The sequence below is a fragment of the Elephas maximus genome, chromosome 23 (genome assembly GCF_024166365.1).
Source record: "Elephas maximus indicus isolate mEleMax1 chromosome 23, mEleMax1 primary haplotype, whole genome shotgun sequence".
NCBI lineage: Eukaryota > Metazoa > Chordata > Mammalia > Proboscidea > Elephantidae > Elephas > Elephas maximus.
This window is the reverse complement of record NC_064841.1, coordinates 46499398-46521163: the sequence shown is the minus strand read 5'-3', so window position 1 is coordinate 46521163 and position 21766 is coordinate 46499398. Positions and strand designations below refer to the sequence as shown.

General features: G+C 38.7%; 1 protein-coding gene across 4 annotated transcripts in view; it reads left to right on the top strand.

Moving 5' to 3' along the window:
• The window catches only part of PARP4 (poly(ADP-ribose) polymerase family member 4), a 267433-nt gene that overhangs the window by 84233 nt on the left and 161434 nt on the right, over positions 1 to 21766 (top strand). For 3 of the 4 annotated variants that reach the window (XM_049867549.1, XM_049867548.1, XM_049867550.1), the window contains exons 2-7: positions 9505 to 9637; positions 11430 to 11631; positions 14099 to 14165; positions 15341 to 15416; positions 16163 to 16276; positions 18533 to 18682. In XM_049867549.1, coding sequence (XP_049723506.1) covers positions 9506 to 9637; positions 11430 to 11631; positions 14099 to 14165; positions 15341 to 15416; positions 16163 to 16276; positions 18533 to 18682 — 741 coding nt within the window. In that variant the 5' untranslated portion in view covers position 9505. Of the gene's footprint in view, positions 1 to 9504; positions 9638 to 11429; positions 11632 to 14098; positions 14166 to 15340; positions 15417 to 16162; positions 16277 to 18532; positions 18683 to 21766 lie in introns of those variants that run through there. The other variant, XM_049867551.1, reaches the window with a different exon arrangement.

Below are 21766 nucleotides of genomic sequence, written 5' to 3'. Positions count from 1 at the left end.
CAAATGCCTTTTCTACGACGATTTAGATGATCATGTGATTCTTTTCTTTTGTTCTATTTATGTAGTCCATTACTTTTATTGATTTTCTAATGTTGAACCATCCTTCTATATACCTGATATGAATCCCACATGGTCGTGGTATATTATTGTTTTGATGTGGTGCTGAATTCTGTTGGTTAGAATTTTGTTGAGAACTTTTGCATCTGTATTTATGAGGGATATTGGTTTTGATTGTGTCCCACATAATTCTTAGGTTTGCTTCATTCTTCTCTCTTATTTTTCCTCCAGCAAAGTGATTTCCGTGGATCTGTGTTCAACCTGACTGATTCTGTCTTCCGTTGTTTGAAATTGCTTCCTATAACCTTCTATTAAGTTGTCCATTTCTGAAATTTTGTTGTTTATCTTTTTGATTACTACTTGATGTTTTTGTATGATTTCTAATTGTTTATTATTTTTTAAACTTATTGTTCTTTAAGTGAAAGTATACTAATCAAGTCTGTCTCTCATACAAAAAGTTATACACACCTTGCTATATACTCCTAGCTGCTCTCCCCCAGTGAGACAGCACATTCCTCTTCTCCACCCTCTATTCTGCGTATTCATTCAGCCAGTTCCTGTCCCTCCTCTGCCTTCTCATCTCACATTCAGACAGGAGTTGCCCACATAGTCTCATGTGTTTACTTGTGCCAAGAAGCTCACTCTTAACCAGCATCATTTTCTTATAGCCCAGTCCAATCCCTGTCTGAAGAGTTGGCTTTAGGAATGGTTCCAGTCTTGGCCTAGCTAAGGGTCTGGGGACCATGACCTCCAGGGTACCTCTAGTCTCAGTCAGACCATTAAGTCTGATCTTTTTATGAGAGTTTGAGGTCTGCATCCTACTGTTCTCCTGCTCCATCAGGTACTCTTTGTTGTGTTCCCTGTCAGGAAAATCATCGGTGGTAGCCAGGCACCATCTAGTTCTTCTGGTCTCAGGCTGATGTAGTCTCTGCTTTATGTGGCCCTTTCTGTCTCTTGGGCTCATCTTTACCTCATGCCTTTGGTGTTCTTCATTCTCCTTTGCTCTAGGTAGGTTGAGACCAATTGATGCATCTTAGATGGCCGCTTGCTAGCATTGAAGATCCCAGACGCTACTCACCAAAGTGGGATGCAGAACGTATTCATAATACATTTTATGATGCCAGTTGACCGAGATGTCCCCTGAAACCGTGGTCCCCAACCCCCTTCCCTGCTACTCTGGCCTTAGAAGCATTCAGTTGGATTTGGGAAACTTCTTTGCTTTTGGTTTAGTCCAGTTGTGCCAACCTCTCCTTTATTGTATGTTGTCTTTTCCTTAGCTAAAATAGTTCTTGTGTACTATCTAATTAGTGAGTACCCTCTCCCTCCCTTCCCACCCTTGTAACCATCAAGGAATATTTTCTTCTGTGTTTAAATTTTTTCTTGAGTTCTTACGATGGTGGTCTCATACAATATTTGTCTTTTTGCGACTGACAAATTTCACTTAGCATAATTCCTTCCAGATTCCTCCATGTTATGGGATGTATTTTAGTCATCTCATGGTGCCATAACAGAAATACCACAAGTGGAGGGCTTTAACAAAGAGAAATTTATTTTCTCACGGTCTGGTAGGTTACAAGACCAAATTCAGGGCATTGGCTCCAGGCTTTCTCTTCCTGTTGGCTCTGGAGGAGGGTCCTTGTCCTCAATTTTCCCATGGCTGAAGAGCTTCTCGGGCGCAGTGACCCTGGGTCCAAATATACGCTCTGCTCCTGGTACTGCTTTCCTGATGATGTGAAGTCCCCAACTCTCTGCTTACTTGCCTTCCCTTTTGTCTCTTGAGAGATAAAAGGTGGTGCAGGCCACACCCCAGGGAAATTCCCTTTTGGATCAGGGAGGTGACCTCAGTAATGCTTGTAACCACAGGCAGAGATTATGATTTATAACACATAGGAAAATCACAAAATGGAGGACAACTACACATGGCCTAATCAAGCTGACACATATTTTGGGGGGACACAATTCAGTCCATTACAGGATGTTTCATGGGTTCATCATTGTTCTTAATCATTGTGTAGTATTCATTATGTGGGACTGTATCATAACTTATTTATCCATTCATTTGTTGTTAAGCACCTTGGTTGCTTCCATCTTTTTGCTATTGTAAACAGTGCTGCAGTGAACATGGGTGTGCATAGATCTGTTCATGTAAAGGCTCGTATTTCTCTAGGATATATTCCAAGGAGTGGAATTGTATGATAGTTTTATTTCTAGCTTCTTAAGGAAGCACCAAATCTATTTCCAACATGATTGTACCATTTTACATTCCCACTAGCAGTGTATAAGTATTCCAGTCTCTCCACAAGCTCTCCAACATTTATTATTTTGTGTTTTCTGGATTAATGCCAGCCTTGTTGGGGTAAGATGGTATCTCCTTTTAGTTTTGATTTGCATTTCTCTAATGGCTAATGATCATGTGCATTTCCTCATGAATCTGTTGGCTGCCTGAATGTCTTCTTTAGTGAAATGCCTGTTCATATCCTTTGCCCATTTTTTTAATCGGGTTATTTGTGTTTTTGTTGTTGAGTTATTGCAGTACCATGTAGGTTTTAGAGATCAGACGCTGATAGGAGTTGTCATAGCCAAAATTTTTTTCCCAGTCCATAGGTAGTGTTTTTATTGTTTTGTTGAAGCCTTTGGATGAGCGTAGGTGTTTGATTTTTAGGAGCTCTCAGTTATCTGGTTTCTCTTCTGGGGTTTGTGCATTGTTAGTAATGTTTTGTAGACTGTTTATGCCATGTATTAGGACTCCTAGCATTGTCCCTATTTTTTCTTGCATGATCTTTATCATTTTAGATTTTATATTTAGGTCTTTGATCTGTTTTGAGTTAGTTTTTGTGCATGGTGTGAGGTTGGGTCTTGTTTTGTTTTTTTGCTGATGGATCCAGTTATGTCAGCACCGTTTGTTAAAGAGACTGTCTTTTCCCCATTTAATAAACTTTGGGTGTGGATGGATTTATGTTTGGATTATAAGATCATGTCATCTGCAAATAGAGATACTTTTACTTCTTTGCCAGTTTGGATGCTGGTATTTTTTTATGTAGCCTAATTGCTCTGGCTAGGACCTCCAACACAGTGTTGAATAAGAGTGGTGATAGAGGGCATCCTTGTTTGGTTCCCATTCTGATGGGGAATGCTTTCAGTCTCTCTCCATTTAGGATGACATTGGTGATGTTGGCTGTTGGTTTGTATGAATGCCCTTTATTATGTTGAGGAATTTTCCTTCGATTCCTATTTTGCTGAGAGTTTTTATCATGAATGTGTGTTGGACTTTGTCAAATGCCTTTTCTTCATCAGTTGATAAGATCATGTTGTTCTTGTCTTTTGTTTTATTTGTATAGTGGATTACATTGATTATTTTTCCAATGTTGAACCAACCCTGAATACCTGGTATGAATTCCACTTGGTCATGGTGAATTATTATTTTTTTTTTTGATACTTGTTGAATTCTATTGGCTCGAATTTTGTTGAGGATTTTTGTGTCTAAGTTCATGAGTGATATAGTTCTGTAATTTTCTTTTTTTGTGGTGTCTTTATAAGGTTTTGGTATTAGGGATATGTGGGCTTCTCAGAATGAGTTTGAGACTGACTATTCCATCCTTTTTTATGCTCTGAAATACCTTTAGTAGTAGCGGTGTTAACTCTTCTCTGAATGTTTGGTAGAACTCTCCAGTGAAGCCATCAGTGCCAGGGCTTTTTTTTTTGTTGGGAGTCTTTTGATTACCTTTTCAATCTCTTCTTTTGTTATGGGTTTATTTAGTTGGTCTACCTGTTTGTGTTAGTTTAGGTGGGTAGCGTGTTTCTGGAAGTGTGTCCATTATTTCTAGGTTTTCAAATTTGTTAGAGTACAATTTTTCATAGTAGTCAGATATGATTCCTTCATGATATCACCCATCTCATTTCTTATTTGGGTTGTTTGCTTCCTTTCCTGTTTTTCTTTTATCAGTCTCACCAGTGGTTTTTCGATTTTGTTAATCTTTTCAAAGAAGGAGCTTTTGGTCTTGTTAATTTTTTCAATTGTTTTTCTGTTCTCTATTTCATTTAATTCTGCTCTGATTTTTATTATTTGCTTTCTTCTCATGCCTGAGGTTTTGTTTTATTGCTGTCTTTCTATTTGTTCAAGCCGTAGGGATAATCCGTTGATTTTGGCCCTTCCTTTTTGGATGTGTGCATTTATTGCTATAAATTGATCTCTGATGACTGCTTTAGCTGTGTCCCAAATATTGACAGGAACTGTTTTCATTCTCATTTGATTCTATGAATTTCTTTATCCTGTCCTTAATTTCTTCTATAACCCAGTCTTTTTTGAGCAAGGTGTTGTTCAGTTTCCATGTGTTTGATTTCTTTTCCTTACTTTTTCTGTTACTGATTTCTACTTTTATGGCTTTATTGTCAGAGAAAATGCTTTGTAATATTTTGATGTTTTGGATTCTGTTAAGTCTTGCTTTACGACCTATTATGTGATCTATTCTGGAGAATGTTCCATGTGCATTGGAAAAGAAAGTATACTTGGCTGTGTTGGGTGGAGTGTTCTGAATATGTCCATGAGGTCAAGTTGGTAGATCATGGCATTTAGATCTTCTGTGTCTTTACTGAGCTTCTTTCTGGATGTTCTGTTCTTCACTGATAGTGGCGTGTTGAAGTCTCCTACTAGTATTGTGGAGCCGTGTATCTCGCTTTTCAATGCTGTTAGAGTGTTTTTTTAATATATCGTGAAGCCCTGTCATTGAGTGCATAAATATTTGATTGGTAGTATCCCCCTGGTATATTGTCCCTTTAATCATTATATAGTGTCCTTCTTTGTCCTTTATGGTGGATTTAATTTAAAATCTATTTTGTCAGAAGTTAGTATTGCCACTCCTGCTCTTTTTTGATTTTTGTTTTGTTGATATATTTTCTTCCATCCTTTGAGTTTTAGTTTGTGTCTTTAAGTCTAAGGTGTGTCTCTTGTAGGCAACATATAGACAGGTCATGTTTTTTTTTTTAATCCATTCTGCCACTCTGTGTCTCTTTATTGGTGCATTTAATCCATTTACATTCAGCGTAATTACGGATAGGTATGAATTTCAGGTTGTCATTTTGTAGTCTTTTTTGTGTTGTTGACATTTTCTTTTCCCCACTTAATTTTTTGTGTTGAGTAGTTTTGCTTTATAAATTTTTTTTCCTCATTTTTGTTGTTGATTTTGTTTTTGCTGAGTCTTTTTTTTTGTCATATTTATTTTTGATGTGTAGTATTGTTAGTCTGCTTTGTGGTTACCTCATTATTTGCCCCTATTTTTTCTGGGTCTATATAATACTTTTCTCTCTCCATATCACCTTGAATTCCTCTCCATTTGATAGATCTATGACTACATTTTTTAGTCCCTCTTTAGTGATTTAATGTTGTCATCGTTTACATAATGTCTCTCCCTGTTTTGAGCATTTTCTTTATTTTGATTTATTTTTGTGATTTCCCTATCTGGGTTGATACGTGGTTTCTCTATCTTGTCTTTTAATCTTGGGTTGGTATCTGATGTTATTGATTTTCTACCCAAAGGACTCCTTTAAGTATTTCTTGTAGTTTGGGTTTGGTTTTTGCAAATTCCCAAAACTGCTGTTTATTTGGAAATGTTGTAATTTCACCTTCATATTTGAGAGACAGTTTTGCTGGATATGTGATTCTCAGATGGCAGTTTTTTTTCCTTCAAGGTTTTATATATGTCATCCCATTGCCTTCTTGCCTACATGGTTTCTCTGAGTAGTTGGTAAAGGTTTTGGTTGCAGCAGGAGGTTACATTCTGAGCAAGGCAGAGGACTGACAACCACCCTCCAAATGTCTGTGAGGAAGGTGCATCCCTGTTGTCTGGTGCACACAGGTGGGTGGGCCCTATAGCCACCCAGTGGTTTTACCTCTAAGGACTGGGAGGCACCACTTATCCTCGGACCCCTTTCGCAGATAGCTAGGTGGTGCGGGTGGAGCCACCAGTCTTCAGGCCCCTGATGTGGGTAGGTAAGTATTCTGCTTAATAGACAGAGTGGTGTCTAACATCAAAAACCTGCCTCTCTGCTGCATAGCTGAAACAGTTAAAGTCAGACCTCAGGCACATACACCACTGCACTGTGACAACAAGGGCCTCGCTGCTGAAATGGGTTCACATAGGGGTGAAAGACATTCAAAGTTCGTGGACCACTTGTACCTGGACAGGAGTCCCCTTGCCCTAAGTTCCCAGCTTCGGGGAGCCGGCAGATTATTTTTTCCCCATTTGTTAATTTGTTCCTTCTCCTAGGCCAGGAAAATGGCTCAGGTGTGCAGTAGGACGTATCTCACGCCCAGGGAAATAGCTGTCAATGAAACTGGCTTGGAGCCTGAGGTAGAGGGAGGAGGGATCAGATAAATGAGAGAGTTCTTTGGAAAGGGGAAGGATTTGATCCATGCTGTAAATAGATGCAAGCACTTATCTTATGCCAAGAGTGCTATTCTTCACTGATTCCCGAGGCGTGAGTAGACTGTATGGCGCTGGCTCTCTCTAAGGAAACCGCACACCAAATGCTATTGTGGTCGTGCCAGGGGATCAGAGTTGAGGGGCACCAATTCCCACTGAGTCAGGTTTGGCAACTCCTCACTGCTTCTGAACCGTCTCCCCCTCTTCCTGCCACTCAGTCCGATTTCTTCACTTTGCCTTTGACATTCAGGACTCTTAGCTTGTCATATACATAATCGATTTGCTTGTTTTTTTCTTCCGGGTATTTGGTGTAAGAGGGACCATTGGAAGCGTCTGACTACTCCGCCATCTTGGCCTTGTCCTTCATTTATTTTTTCTTATGTTTTGTTCTTTTATTATTTTCCTGAATTCTTTTATTGCTCTCTCTGTGTTTTCCTTGATTTTGTCTATGTTTTCATTGGTTTTTATCTGTGTTTTGCATGATTTTGCCTTATTTTTTCTTGGTTTCATATGTGTTTTCTTTGATCTTCTTACTGATATCTCTCAGTGAGCCCTAAATAATAGTGTTTTGAATTCCATATCAGGTAATTCCACTACCATTTCTTCTCTACTGGAAGGCATGTGATTCTTAATTTTGGTCACTCACTGGAGTCCTCTTGTCTTGCATTTTTATGTGTTTTAATATTGTCTGCTGTCTCTGAGACTTTAAGGTATTATTTTCTTTATTTATTGATTGTAATGTTCATTTGTTTTATTCTGCTTCTTTGGTTTTTTTTTTTGATATGTCAGCACAGCCGGTTGGGTCAGGCATTCCTTTCTGCTTGCTTGTATGTATGGATGATAGCTCTCACCACCTTGTCTGGGTGGGCAGGGGAGCTGTAGGCAGGTGATCCTGCCTCGTTGGTTTGGTGAGGTGGCTGAGGGAGAACTGAGCAAATGCTGTCTGCCTCCTGATGTTGGTCCATTAGTTTGGGAGCATTTACAGCCCCGTGATAGATAAGTGGAGGTATAAGACAAGTAGTGGTACAGGCTCACTTCCCAGTGTTCAGCAGCTGTTCTCGTGGCAGAATGGGAGGGGTAGTGTGGGCCTCTGCACTGAGGATACTGTAGGCGCAGCAGCTTTATGGGGGCCGGTGGGAAGGGAGTGGCATACAGGGCAAGGTAGGGGGGAGAAAGAAAAGAGGGAGAAAAAAAGGATAGCTAGTAGGTGGGGGTGTGTAGCACTGGGGACTAGCAGGAAGGGGGGGAGGCGGTGTACAGGGCTAGGTGGGAGGTAGAAGGAAAACAGAGAAAAGGAAAAGAAAAAATACATATGGCAACACAGTGGTGGCCAGTGGGTGGGGGTGGAGCTGACCCAGAGCAGCTTCAGGTTGATGTGCCAGTGGTACTTTATTTGTGGCAGCATGGCAGGTCCTCTGGGACATAGTGGGAGGTAGTGTAAGGAGCTGTTTTGGGGGGAGACAGAAAAATAAGAAAGGAAATAAGGGGAAAAATGGTGATGCAGTGAGGGCCAGAAAGTGGGGGCATGGTGGACCCAGGGGCTGGTCAAAAGGAGGGGAGGTGATGCAGTGGTTAGGTGGGAGGTTGAAAGAAAAAATAAAGAAAAATATGGTGGCAAGGTGGGGATCAGAGGGGGTTAGGGTGGACCCAGGGCAGTGGTGTTCCAGTACACCAGTGGCTCTTTAGCCATGGTAGTGTGGCAGGGTCTGGTGGGAAGGGGGAAGGTGATGTACAGGGCAGGTGTGAAAGAAAAAGAAGATGAAGAAAAAGAAAGAAATAAAAAAAACTGGCTGCAAGGTGGGGGCTGGTGAGTGGGGGCGGGACGTGCCCAAGGGCCAGTGGGAAGGGGGGGAGGTAACATATGTGAGGGGAGGGCTCTGTGAGACAGTTATGTGAGGGGAAAAAAAGCAAATAAAAAGGCACTTTGATGGAAGCCAATACGTGGGGGTAGGGCGGACCTGTGGCAGTGGTGGCCTGATGGCTTTTTGCTGCTGTGACGCAGTGAGGGTTTGCAGTAAGGGGTGAAGGTGGTGTAGAGGGCTAGGTGGTAGGGAGAAAGAAAAGGAGTAAAAGGGAGAAAAATGGTGGCATGTCAGGAGCTGACAGGTGTGCATGGGATTGACCCAGGGTGGTGGTGGGCCAGTGGCCTTCTAGGCAATGTGCTGTGGCATGGCCCAGTGGGAAGATGTAGAGGTGGTAAATAGGGCTAGGTGGGAGGGAGAAAGAAAAAAAAAAGGGAAAAAATGAAATAAAATTAAAAAATGGTCTGGTGGGAGATGGTGGGTAGGGGATGGGTGGGGGCCGGGTGGACCCTGGGCAGCAGTTGTTTGGTAGGTCTCTAGCCACAGTGGTGTGGTGTGGCCCAGAGGAAAGGGGGAATGTGGCGTATAGGGCTAGGTAGGAAGGAAAAAGAGATGGAATAAAGGGAAAAAAAGAAAAAGAAAATGGCGTGGGAGCTGGCTGTTGGAGATGGCGTGACTCTGGAGTTGCGGTGCGTTGGTCACGCTTTAGCCCAGTGATTTCAGTATCACTTAATATTAAATTTTAGTTTAGAAATAATTGCTTCTGTAGTCTTGAGCCATGCACTCTTCTGTACTGAAATTTGTCATGTTTTCATTAGGATATATTATGAGCGTGTAGAAAAGGATTTTTATTTATTATCTTATTGTAGTTTAGACAAAGGTTTACAGAACAAACCAGCTTCTCATTAAACAATTAGTACACATATTGTTTTGTGACACTGGTTACCAACCCCACGATATATGCACACTTCCCTGTATGAAGGGATTTTTAGTGTCATATCTGATGTAAAAGCTAGAAATGATTCTAAAACCAATGTACATGTTGCAAATTAGGATAAATCATGTTCTCTTTTTGTGACTGTAACATGATTGTAATACTTTTTTTTTTTTCCAATAATGCCCAATTCTCCTACGGTTTGCATGTAGAACAATGCTAAATTTACTGTCAGATTCGCTGAGAGGAGAGTTCTTAAAACCTATGGCTTGAAATTTATTTTTTTCTACAGGATGACTGTGGGAATCTTTGCATATTGTACCTTCTATTTGAAAGTCAAGTACTTACCTCGTCAGCAGAAGAAAAAGCTACAAACTGACATTAAAGAAAATGGTGGAAATTTTTCATTTTCATTAAATCCCCAGGTATTTGCAAATTTTGTAAGAACTGTGTGATCAACACCCTGCATTATGGGAATGTGGGTCATGGTAAGAAGAACAAGCAGAGAAAATTTTGCAGCCGGAATGGCAGTGATGATAGAAGAGTCGGTAAAGGCAAGAAAAATTGTGACATTGCTAACGCGCAAGTTTGGCCAGGGAGGGTCAGTGGAGGGAAGACAGCGTGGTCCTGTCTTCTTCCTGTTTCAGTCAGTTGCGCAATGACTCAGATGCCTGTGGATCTGATATTATTAGAGCACAGATGAATATGTAAATAGAAATAATTTCAGGCTAAAAATGTTGTCAAAGGAGAAAAGTCATAGTGCATTTGCAAAAAGAACACTGTAGTCACTAGTCAAAATGTCAACTCTAGTGATACCTCTGAGTGAGGCTCATGGTAGATAGACACAAAAATATGCAGTGTGAACTGGTCTCTGGGGTATAACTTATACTGTGTGTTTTATTTGTTTAAAGCTGAAGGAAGCTGCCTTCCATTTCTTGAAATGAACTGTAGGCCCCGACAGTTTAGATATAAAATTTTATAGCTAGATGAAATCTTGGAAATAATTAAGGCTAACCTTCTCTTTTTTAACCACATCTTTGTAAGAAGTAAAAAAAACGAAGCCCAAAGGTTCTTTACAGGTCCAGTTGGGTCACAGGGCTGCAAATGCAGGACCTGACTCTCAGAGTTCTTCCCTCTGTTGATTAGGCTGACCTAGTCATCTCCTCCACCCTCGAACCCCCAGCCCTGGGGTGTAGTGATAGGTGAGTCGTGTGTGTCCTGTGAAGCAAGTTCAGCTCCAGCTGGACGCTGGGTTTTTCTCTAATGCTTAGTAGTTATTATGTGAATATCAGAAATAGAATGTTTCTATTTATCTCCATTTTAGGCAGAATTGTATATACTTCCCTCATATAGCCTCCCTTACTTACCTGTTCTTACCATGTCTGTGGATGGATGAATAATGCATACTTGTTATAACTTCTCATTTAATATTTTGGTGGAGAATGCCAACATGATCTTTAATTCTTAGAAACTCTCACATACTATGAATGCAGTCTTTTTGGAAGTTATTTTGTCAATGTATATAAACATTTGAAATTTACATGAGACAGCCCCACAAGTAATGATGAGGAATGACTTCCAAAATAAATTGTTGAGTAGAAAAGCAAATACAGAAGTGTGCATAGTACGCTGTCATTTGTGGTTAAAAGTATTTATGTGTATTTGCCTATGCATGGAATATCTGTAGAAGGACACATGAAGAACAGGTTACAGCAGGTACCTCTGGAGAGAGTAACTGGGAGCAGAGAGTAACTGGGGGAGAAATTAATATATTAATATTATTTTACTTTTTTGCTATTCACCAATAAGCATGTACTAATTATTCAAAAAAATAAATTAATGAAATTACAAAGTAACAAATTAAAATACATAAATAAAGAATATCCTTTGAACCTCCCATTCCACTCCTAAGAAAATGATTGAACAAGTACACAAAGAGTTATACATGAGGATGTTCATCATAGCATTGTTTATGATAGTGAAAACTTGGAAACATCCTCTAGGGTTGACTAATCTTATGGTACATCCATACTCTTTAAAAACACATTTTTTAAAAACTTTTATGTAGCTAGAAATTATTTATAAAAGTTTTAGAAACCTGAGAAAAATTACCACAAATTAACTTCAAACAAGACTTTTTAAAGGTGAAAGTTACAGATGCTAATTATTTAAATGTGTTTTTACTAATGCATATTGCATTGATTCTTTTATTTGTAGTGTACACATGTAATCATAGACAATGCTGATGTTCTGAGTCAGTATCAAATGAAATCTATCCAGGAGAAACATATCCATATTGTAAACCCAGATTTTATATGGGAATCTATCAAAGAAAGGAGACTCTTGGATGTAGAGAATTACAATCCTAATAAGTCATTGGACATCACACTACCTCCTGGTCAAAAGGAAACTAGTTCTGGTAAGTATTTGTTTCCTATTAAGCACTTAATACATTATAGGTGTACTGTGGAAAAATCAAATCCCAGTACTCACACCAAATTGTAAGGATCAGTTCAATTCTGTCCCCTTCTGTCCAGACACCAGCTGCACATGCAGGACTTATTCCTCTGACTGTAACCACCTGGAGCTAGGTCAGATCTTACAAGTTATAGGGCACAGTCCTCCAGACTGCTAAGTCTGCCCAGGACCTCAGATGCCAGCCATATAAGCATGAGAGTTCCCATGACACCCTCACTTTTGACCTACTGGCCACGAATTCAGGGTTTTCCCACTACCCCCTCAGGATGCCAGCCATAAGCTCAGGGGTGCCCAGGTCCCCCTCTCCACTTCGGACCTACTGGGTTCTACTACTTTCTTGGGTTCTGTAATTCACTAGAACAACTCATAGAACTCAGGAAAGTGCTAAACTAACATTTGCAGGTTTATTATAGCAAAAAGGATATAAGTGAAGAGGTGGCGTAGGGTGAGATCTGGGATGGTTCCCAATGTGAAGCTTTCATGTTCCAAAAAGAGACGTGCTACCTGAGTTTCCATGTGCACTGATGTCTGTCACCAACCAGGAAGCCCATGGAGCTTTCATGTCCAGAGCATTTATTGGAGGTCTCATTATATAATTCAAATTTCATCCCCTTTCCCCTGAGGTTGGTTGATACCACAAGGTTGACATCATGAGGTTGATATCACATGGCAGGTCTTTCTGGCATGGTCATCCCCCACCCAACATAAGTCATAAACCCAACATAAGTCATAAACCCTTAGGTGTGGTCTGAAGTCCTCACAAAGATACATTAATCACTGGGGAAAGTTCAAGGTTTTAGAGGTTATCTTTCAGGAAGCAAGGAGAAAGACCAAATTGATCTTAAAGTTAACTCCACAAGGTACTACAGTAAACATTTTGATTTGTGAAGATAGTATAGACAAAGGATTGTCCAGAAGTGCTAAAAAATTAATTAGGCTTCTTATTACCTCGAAAAATAGGCAGCAAAAAATAGCGAAGGACAAAAAATTGTGTTAGAAATAGAAATAGATTTCTCAGCATCCAGTCTAGTGTGGTCAGATTCAAAATGACTGCAAAAACACTTACCATCTCAGAAACCTTGAGGTGTAATTTTAACTGGGAGGAGAAAATAACCTTTGTGTTAGAAAATTATTACCATAACTTAATGACTATGGAAATTTTACGACTAGCATTTTGCTAGAGAAACTCTTTCCAAAACACAGTCTCTCCAAAAGCAACGTATCTTTCATAAACCCAGATTTTACTTTGGAATCTGGCCAAGAAGAAAGCTTTTGAACATAGAGAAATACATTTCTCACAGATTAGATCAAATGTCAAGCAGTTCTAATAAATATTAACTTATATTAGGCACGTGAAATATGGTAGATATTATAATAAACATGTTGATAAAGGTGAACCCTTTTTGGACAAACACGGTCCAGAAATGCTGCCACTGTCTTCATACTTTGTCATGGGCTCAGTAAATGGTAGCTAACTGTTGTCATGCTTTCTTGCTGTCTCAGTAAATGGTAGCTAAAAGACTAATGGGCAGGAAGGTAGATTCCTTTCACAATGAAAACATATTTTTCAACGTCCAGAAACATGCAGATTCAGAATTACTACAAATATATTGATAATCTTTGAACTCATGACAGTGTAATTAATAGTCAAAAAAATCCTTGCATTAAAAAGAGTTACTTCTATATACGATAATGCTTTAGATAAGAAAAATGTAAGACAGAAAGTCCAGCCTCACAAAGGAGCCCTTGAGTTTCCCTTCTCTAAACTAGAGCATCTGGGTTTCTTCCTTTGTAACAGGGCACTCAGAACCTCATTCTGACCCTGCAGTGTATGAGAAATACATTTCATAATATGCTTACCGTAATCTTCACAAGAGAAGAATGCCAGTCAAAAATTTTATGTCTGTCAATGAGTTTCAAGTAATATAGATTATGTTAGAATTTCCCTCATATGCCTATTAAATAGAATTATAATATATTCTGTCCATGTTACATACCTTCCTCTTTTGTCACTTGTATTGCCTTTGGGTTACCAATAACTGTAGCTAATTTAAGGAGCCCTGGTGGTGCAACTGTTAAGTGCTCAGCTGTTAACTGAAAGATTGGTGGTTCGAACCTACCCAGCAGCTCTGAGGAAGACCTAGCAACTTGGCTTCTGTAAAGATTACAGCCAAAGAAAACCCTATGGAGCAGTTCCACTCTGTCAAGTTGGGTCCCTGTGAGTCAGAATTGACTCTGTGGTACTCAGCAACAACAACAACATAGCTAATTTAAGGACAACAAAACAAAACAAAAGTAACATGGTTAATACAGTCCATATTCAAGAATCATAACAACTGCAGCAGTTATTTACTAATTATAGTAAATCTTTGATCAGTAAACAAGCTTTTTGTTTGTTTTAATTCTAGAAGTGGAAACAGATGATCCATCCCTGGACAATTCCACAGAGAAGGAAAACATTGTGGATTTCACCAAGTAATGTATTTCTGATTGTTATGACTCTACGGAGTTTGCAGACATGTTAGGTATTCTAACGATGAAATGAGCTCATTCCTCCCCGACTCTGATTCTAAGCATTGTGACTGGCTGTACTGGAAGGAGAGACTGCATGGAGCAGATGCAGGAGATGTAAAAGCACTAGGCCAACAGATTGAAGAAGGCGTCGTGCGGAGATGGCCTGTGTGCACAGCCAGGCTTCAGTCTAGAGACACGATGTGGCTACAGAAGATGCACTACCACTTGCTAGACCACAGCCAACTCCCTTCAAAATTAATGCTTAAGTTTGAAACCTTAAGCATAGTATTAAAATACTATTTATACATTCATAGGGTTTTTTTTAGTATTTTAATTAATTTTGCTTATGTAATTCTTTATGAAATTTTTAATTATTTAAGACCTTTTACTTCAACTACTATGGTAATAATTATTTTTAGCTTCTCAGTATTATGTGAAATTGGATGTAATTGTTAGATTAACTGAGTTTTAAAAGAGAGGAATCACTGGAGTTAATATTTAGGAGGCCTGCTCACTTTGTTACCTTACTGAATAGCCTTAACCATAAAGACATTTAATCACTCGTACCTGACATTTTCAAAAATGGAAATAACAACTGTCCCCAAATGGGGTATGTGAGTCTAAAGTTCTATATGGCTTCTTAACATGTTCCCAAAACAGCAGTTACTAATTTGGCATCACATTTGGACTTAACTTTATTTGTTAAGAGTAGTATTAAAAGAGAACAAAATCCAAAATAAAAAGTATGAATTATAAGAATTGTGACCCATTAATTTTGAAGGGAGTTGGCTGTGGTCTAGCAAGTGGTAGTGCATCTTCTGTAGGCACATCGTGTCTCTAGACTGAAGCCTGGCTGTGCACACAGGCCATCTCCGCACGACGCTTTCTTCAATCTGTTGGCCTAGTGCTTTTACATCTCCTGCATCTGCTCCATGCAGTCTCTCCTTCCAGTACAGTCAGTCACAATGCTTAGAATCAGAGTCGGGGAGGAATGAGCTCATTTCATTGTTAGAATACCTAAGATACAGCATCAGGCAAAGACAGTGTATTTTATAAGGAATTAGGAGATCTTCAAGAAAAATTCTGTGATCTAAAAATCCATTTTAATATTAACACTTTAATTATACAAATTTCAGGCTTTATACAGAGAATGTTGAAATTCCTCATTTTCCTCAAGAATTTGAAGTTGCAAAATATGACACCTTGGAAAAAGTAAGAGTTCAATTTCAATTTGGAAAAAAGAACAAAAAACCTTCTGATTGTTTTCTTGTTCAGTAATTTTCTAATTGTTTTGAAAATTTGTGCATTCTGAATAAAAATTGCATAATATGTAAGTTGATTTTTAAGTCAAGAAAATTGTCACATTTTAAATTTAATATCTAAGTTTTTAGTGTTTTACTGTAAAAATAATGTATATTCTTAATAAAAATTTAAACAGTACAGACAATAAATATAACATTAAAAATGAAATTTCTCCCTGTAATTAACCGTTTCCTATATTTTAAAATGGCAGATTTGACACCAAATACTTATGCCATGTTAAATTTCCACTGCTTTTGCATTAAAACAAAATGAAACAAAACCTTTTCTCTGGCCTTATACAAATGAAAATTAATACTAGTATTCAAAAATGAGGCTCCATTAGTATTTTTTAGATATCTTAATGGAATTTGAAAATAACATTTCCTTCTGTGATAAAGAAAATGTGAAAAGTGGTACTATTTAAACATATACAGAGGTATCTATGGTAAAAATACAGGAGGGGCATATACCAAAATATTAAGTGACTGTATATCTATAGTAGAATGTAAGGTGATTTTAATTTTTTTATACTTTTCTGTATTTTCTAAATTATATCTCCAAATGAACATGTGTTACTTTCACAATCGTCATTTTAAATGGTGTGTGTGGTTTGTTATTCAACTAACGCAGTTTGTAATATAGTGTATTTTTTTCAGATTGAGGCAGAGGGCGGGAAGGAAATTGTAGTAGTGGAAATGCAGTGCTTCCAGGAACAGTGGGACTATCCTTTTCTAATAACCGCATGTTTCCTCCTGGCCGATGGCATTGAGGTACTGGTGTTTATATTGATTCCTCTGTGTTTGTCCACCCTTGTCCATAATTAGGTTCTTTAACATGGTTAACGAACAAACCAGTAAGTTTACCTGGTAAATCATTTTGCGAAGAAGAAATTTGTTCTCTTTTGGAGTGTTGCAGGTGAGGAGAGCTGAGTGAGAATGGTGTACCCTGAACGGATGGTCTGGAGGTGTCGCCATAGGAAATCACTCACTGGGTTGCAGAGCATAGAAAGTTCCTGCTCATTTTCCAAATCACTTATGAAATATTTTTCTATTAACATCTCTAAAAGTAATTCATTTAATATACTTTATTAAGCATCTGCTATATGCCAAATAATCTATTAGATGCCAGGACCCAAAGATAAAAATTATGCCACACCTTAGTCTTCAGAAATTACTATCTGGAAGGAAATAAAAGCATTAATAATTATAATCCATTGTGAGAATACTGATACCTGGGAAAGTTAAGGAAGGCTTTGCAGAGGCATCAAATCAAGAGCACTGTTCCATTCTAAAATAATTATGAAACAAACATAGATTCAGAATTAATACCTAAAGTGTAACTAAAATGCTGCAGCACCCATTAAGGTGTCTTCTAAACTAGACATTTAGACTTACAAATCTACCAAGGACCACGCTGGCACTAGAAGTGTACAGACCAGAAAACTCCTTATGCAGGCAGGGCAGCACCAGGCATTTCTCTTTAGTGGGGGTGGTCCTCACAGCAGTTCGCGCAGATTCCTGCTACAGGTGTCAGCCCAGGTGGAGGGGAAGGAGACTCACATCAGGTTGGTACAGGTTCCAGGAGAGCTTAGAAGCTCTACCCCACAGGAGCCAGTATCTCTTGTAATATTGGCATGGATTCAAGATGCGCTCAAGGGACATGTCCAGTTATAAGAGTCATTGCTCTCAGGGAAACCCACAGTTAAGGCTCCCCACCAGGTGTTTATAGTCCATTCATTGTCCAGATACAGTTTACCAACCAGCGGTCATTATCACCTAAGTATTTTTGCCTAATTTTATAGCCAACATTCTACCTTTATCAGGTTTCTATTGGAATAGAGCTAGAGAGTTAATCTAAGGTCACATTTGTGCGAGAGAGAAAGTGTTCTGTTAACCTTTTACCTAAAAATGTATACTATATTTTGTGGAACATTTAGTTGCTTGGGCAAAAAGTAAATAAAAGTCAAGTTAAAAACCGTGATAGGATAAAAACCTAGTGCCGTTGAGTCGATTGGATATAGAGTGTATTATAATTTTTTCTTCATTTAAAAAGAAAACTGTAAGCTGTGCAAAGCCATCACGCCCCTTCCTGCTTAACGTAACAGAGCTCTTGGTGTCTCAGAACTTGAGTGCGGTGCTCCCTGGGTCAGCCAGGCTCCCTGGGAAGAGAAGTCTGTGCACCTTGAAGGAAATAATCCTCACCTGACCAGCAGTGAGGAGTATTCTGCATACAAGGGTTTTCTAGCTTGCCCTTTTCCTTTATTAAACCATTTTAATGGAAATCTTTCAAAATTACATTCACTCTACTTTCTTAACGGAGAAATTTGACCACAGTGTAGTCCTGAGCTGTGGAGGCTGCCTTCACTCGGTGTTGGAGATCAGGAGCGGCCTGTCACAGCATCTCTTGGGCTGCACACTCAGAGCCACGCAAGGGCAGGGATTTCCAAGGATCATGCCATGTCTCTAGGCAGGCTGGAACGAGGAAGGACAGAGATGTGGGTTGTCTGTGCCTTTCCAGAGAACCTTTTACTCCATGCCTTCAAGAGTGCTGTGCATGTTCTAACACCCTTCCTGCCTTTTCCTTGCTATCCATTCTTTTTTTTTTTCAACAATACCTCCTTTTTGAAGTATTTTTCTTCCCCTTCTCTGATTTGTTTTTTCCATTTCAAAAAAGCTAGAGAGACAAGACTTCAAAGCCTACTAGAATGCTATGTGAAGCGAGAACATGTGGGCTCTGAATGAAAGTTTGAGTGACTCCAGTGCATCAAGTGCCTCTCTTCTGCTATTGTGCTTGCTCAACCTCCCCACACCCCACACTTCCAGATTTTAAGATGTTTTTTGAAGAATTAAAGGCTTAAATAATTATTTGAAAAAAAACTAGTTTCTAACTCCTTCCTGGCAGGGATTAATGCCTTGTTTATGTTTCTGTTCTCCCATGGTACATAGTGGGTGTTCAGTAAAGATTGCATGTTAATAAGTTACTGTGCATTCATATCCTGACACTTTGAGATATACTGTAATTTACAGACTAGAAGACAATTCTCTGGAAAGAAAACTTCTGCAGATGCAAGTGAGTACTATGAAAATTATATTGAAGAGCTGAAGAAACAAGGATTTCTGCTAAGAGAAAATTTTACACCTGAAGCAACCGAATTAGCATCTGAAAAATTACAAGCGGTAAGATTGATATCTGTGTGTTTGTTCTTTTGGCCATAATTACTTTTTGTTATTCATTTAGTAGTTCTTTTTATTGAGGTGAAAATATGCATGACAAAACATAGGCCAATTCAACAATTTCTACCTGTGTAATTTTTTTTAATTTAGTCACATTGATTACATTCTTCAAGTTTTGCAAGCATTTTTGCTATCTTTCACCAGTTTATTCACCATTGTTAACATAAACTCACTGCCCGTAAGCAATAACTTTTCCTTTGGCCCTTCCTCCCACCTCTGGTAACCACTAATAATTTCTGGTTTCTATATGTTTGCTTATTAAATATAAGTGAGATCATACAATATATGTCCTTTTGTGACTGACTTATTTCGCTCAGTTCTTGAGGTTCATCCACATTGTGGCATGTATCAGGACTTCGTTTCTCTTTACGGCTGAGTAATATTCCATTGTATCTATATGCCACATTTTGTTCATCCATTCATCTGTTGATGGACATTTCGGTTGTTTCCACCTTTTCACTATTGTGAAAAGTGCTACAATGAACTTTGGTGTACAGGTTTCTGTTTGTGTTCCTGCATTTGTTTCTGCTGGGTATGTGCCTAGGATTAGCATTAATGGGTTATATCGTAATTCTCTGTTCAACTTTTTCAGGAACTGCCAAACAGTTGTTGTACCATTTTATATTCCCACTAGCAGTGGATGAGGATTCCAGTTTCTCCACAACCTCACCAACACCTCTTGCTTTTTTGTTTTTTTTTTTTTTTGATCATTGCCATACTAATGGGAGTGAGGTGGTATCTCACTGCGGTTTTGATTGGCATCTCTATTTTGGTTAATGGCTAATGACATTGAGCATCTTTTCGTGTGCTTATTGACCATTTGAATATCCTCTTTGGTGAAATGTCTACTAAAGCCTTTACCCATATTTTGATTGTATCGTTTGCCATTTTGTTCTTAAGTTATAGTCGTTTTTTTTTTTTGGTATTTTGGATATTAGGCCTTTGTCAGATTTATGGTCCCCTAAATTTTTACCAATCCGTAGGCTGTGTCTTCAGTCTTTGGTAAAGTCCTTTGACAAACAAAAAGCCAAAACCAACCCCAGAGGTCATGAGCCCCAGACTTCTGTTAGCCCAAGACAGGAACCATTCCCAAAGCCAACTCTTCAGACAGGGATTGGACTGGACTATGGGATAAAAAATGATACTGGTGAGGAGTGAGCTTTTTGGATCAAGTAGAAACATGAGACTATATGGGTAATTTCTGTCTGGAGGGAAGATGAGAACGCAGAGGGAGTCAGAAGCTGACAGAATGGACATGAAAATAGAGAGTGGAGAGAAGGAGTGTGCTGTCTCATTAGGGGGAAAGCACCTAGGTATATATATAGCAAGGTGTATATGAGTTTTTCTATGAGAGACTGACTTGATTTGTAAACTTTGACTTAAAGCACAATAAAAATTAAAAAACAGAAAACAAACAAAAAAACCCCAAACCTGTTGCTGTTGAGTGGATTCTGACTCATAGCACCCCTATAGGACAGAGTAGAACTTCCCCATACGGTTTCCAAGGAGCACTTGAACAGAAGTATTTAATTTTATGAGGTCCCATTTATCTATGTTATCTTTTGTTGCTCATGCTTCTGTTATCATTGAAAACTAAGCCCTGCACCCACACTTCTATGTTTTTTTCTAAGAATTGTATGGTTTTAGTTTTTGCATTTACGTCCTTGATCCATTTTGAATTGTTTTTTGTATATGGTGTGAGGCATAGATCCTGATTCATTCTTCTGCATATGGAAATTGAAGTTTCCCAGCAGTTATTTGAAGAGATTCTTCCTTCCCCATCAAATGGACTTACCACCCTCATAGAAAATGAGTCGACCACAGATACATGGGTTTATTTCCAGACTATCAATTTTATTCCGTTGGTCTACATATCTGTTATTATACCAGTCCCAGGATGTTTTTATTATTGTGGTTTTATAGTATGTTTAGAAATCAGGAAGCATGAGTCCTCCTACTTTATTATTCTTCAAGATTACTTCAGCTTTTCAGAGTTCCTTGCTCTTTCATATAAATTTGAGGATTGGGTCTGCCATTTCTGTGAAGAAGGCTGTTGGAATTCCGATTGCATTGAATTTATAGATTGCTTTTTTTGAGTAGTATTGATGCCTTAAGGATATTAAACCTTCCAATCCATTAACATGAAATGGCCTTCCATTTATGTAGGTCTTCTTTAATTTCTTTTAGTAATGTTTTATAATTTTTTGTGTATAACCTTCCTGGTTAAATTTATTCCTAGGTACAGGTAGTCCCCAACTTATGACGTATTCAAGTTAGGATGAACTGCACTTAAAACTGTTTTTTTCTTTTGGTACATCTTATGGGTTTTTATTGTTAGTAATATAGACTACGCACAACGTTGCAGCACATAATTTGCTGATGTTATTTATCATCCTCAGGTGTTCACTCACAGATGTTCAGTTTTATCGTTTACTGTTCAAAACACTGCTGTGTAGCAGGTTATGACCCAGTCTACAGTGAAGTCAGTGTCAGGAGTTGTAACAGAAAGTTGGGCAATGTTCAACTCTAACAACACGCAACAACTGAGCTGACATGTGCCTGACAGCTGTTACAACTTTGACTTCATTGTTACGACGCTGATGCTGGCTTCATTGTAGACCAATTCTATGGTATGGTCTTATTCAGTGTTTTGTACCATAAGAAGCATCAGGATAACATGATGGAAGAGATCGGTGGAAAAATCATCCCTATGGCAAGAACACTGAATTTAGACTCGATATTGCCAATGTGGAATAGCTCATAGATCATGAAGATGGGGAATTGACAGATCAGGACTTAATGAACTTTGAAGAGGAAAGAAAGAAGAAAGAAATAATGATGAAGAAGGAGAGAAGTTGTCAAAAAATTTTACAATGAAAGGATTAGCTGAAGTTTTTTCAAAACTAAATCAGAGGCTTTAGTTGCTTGAAAACATGGACCCAATCACTGATTGTTTTGCTAAAGTTGATAGGCAGACTTGAGAAACAGTGAGGTGTTACTGTGAACTGTATGAGGAAAAAAGGAAAA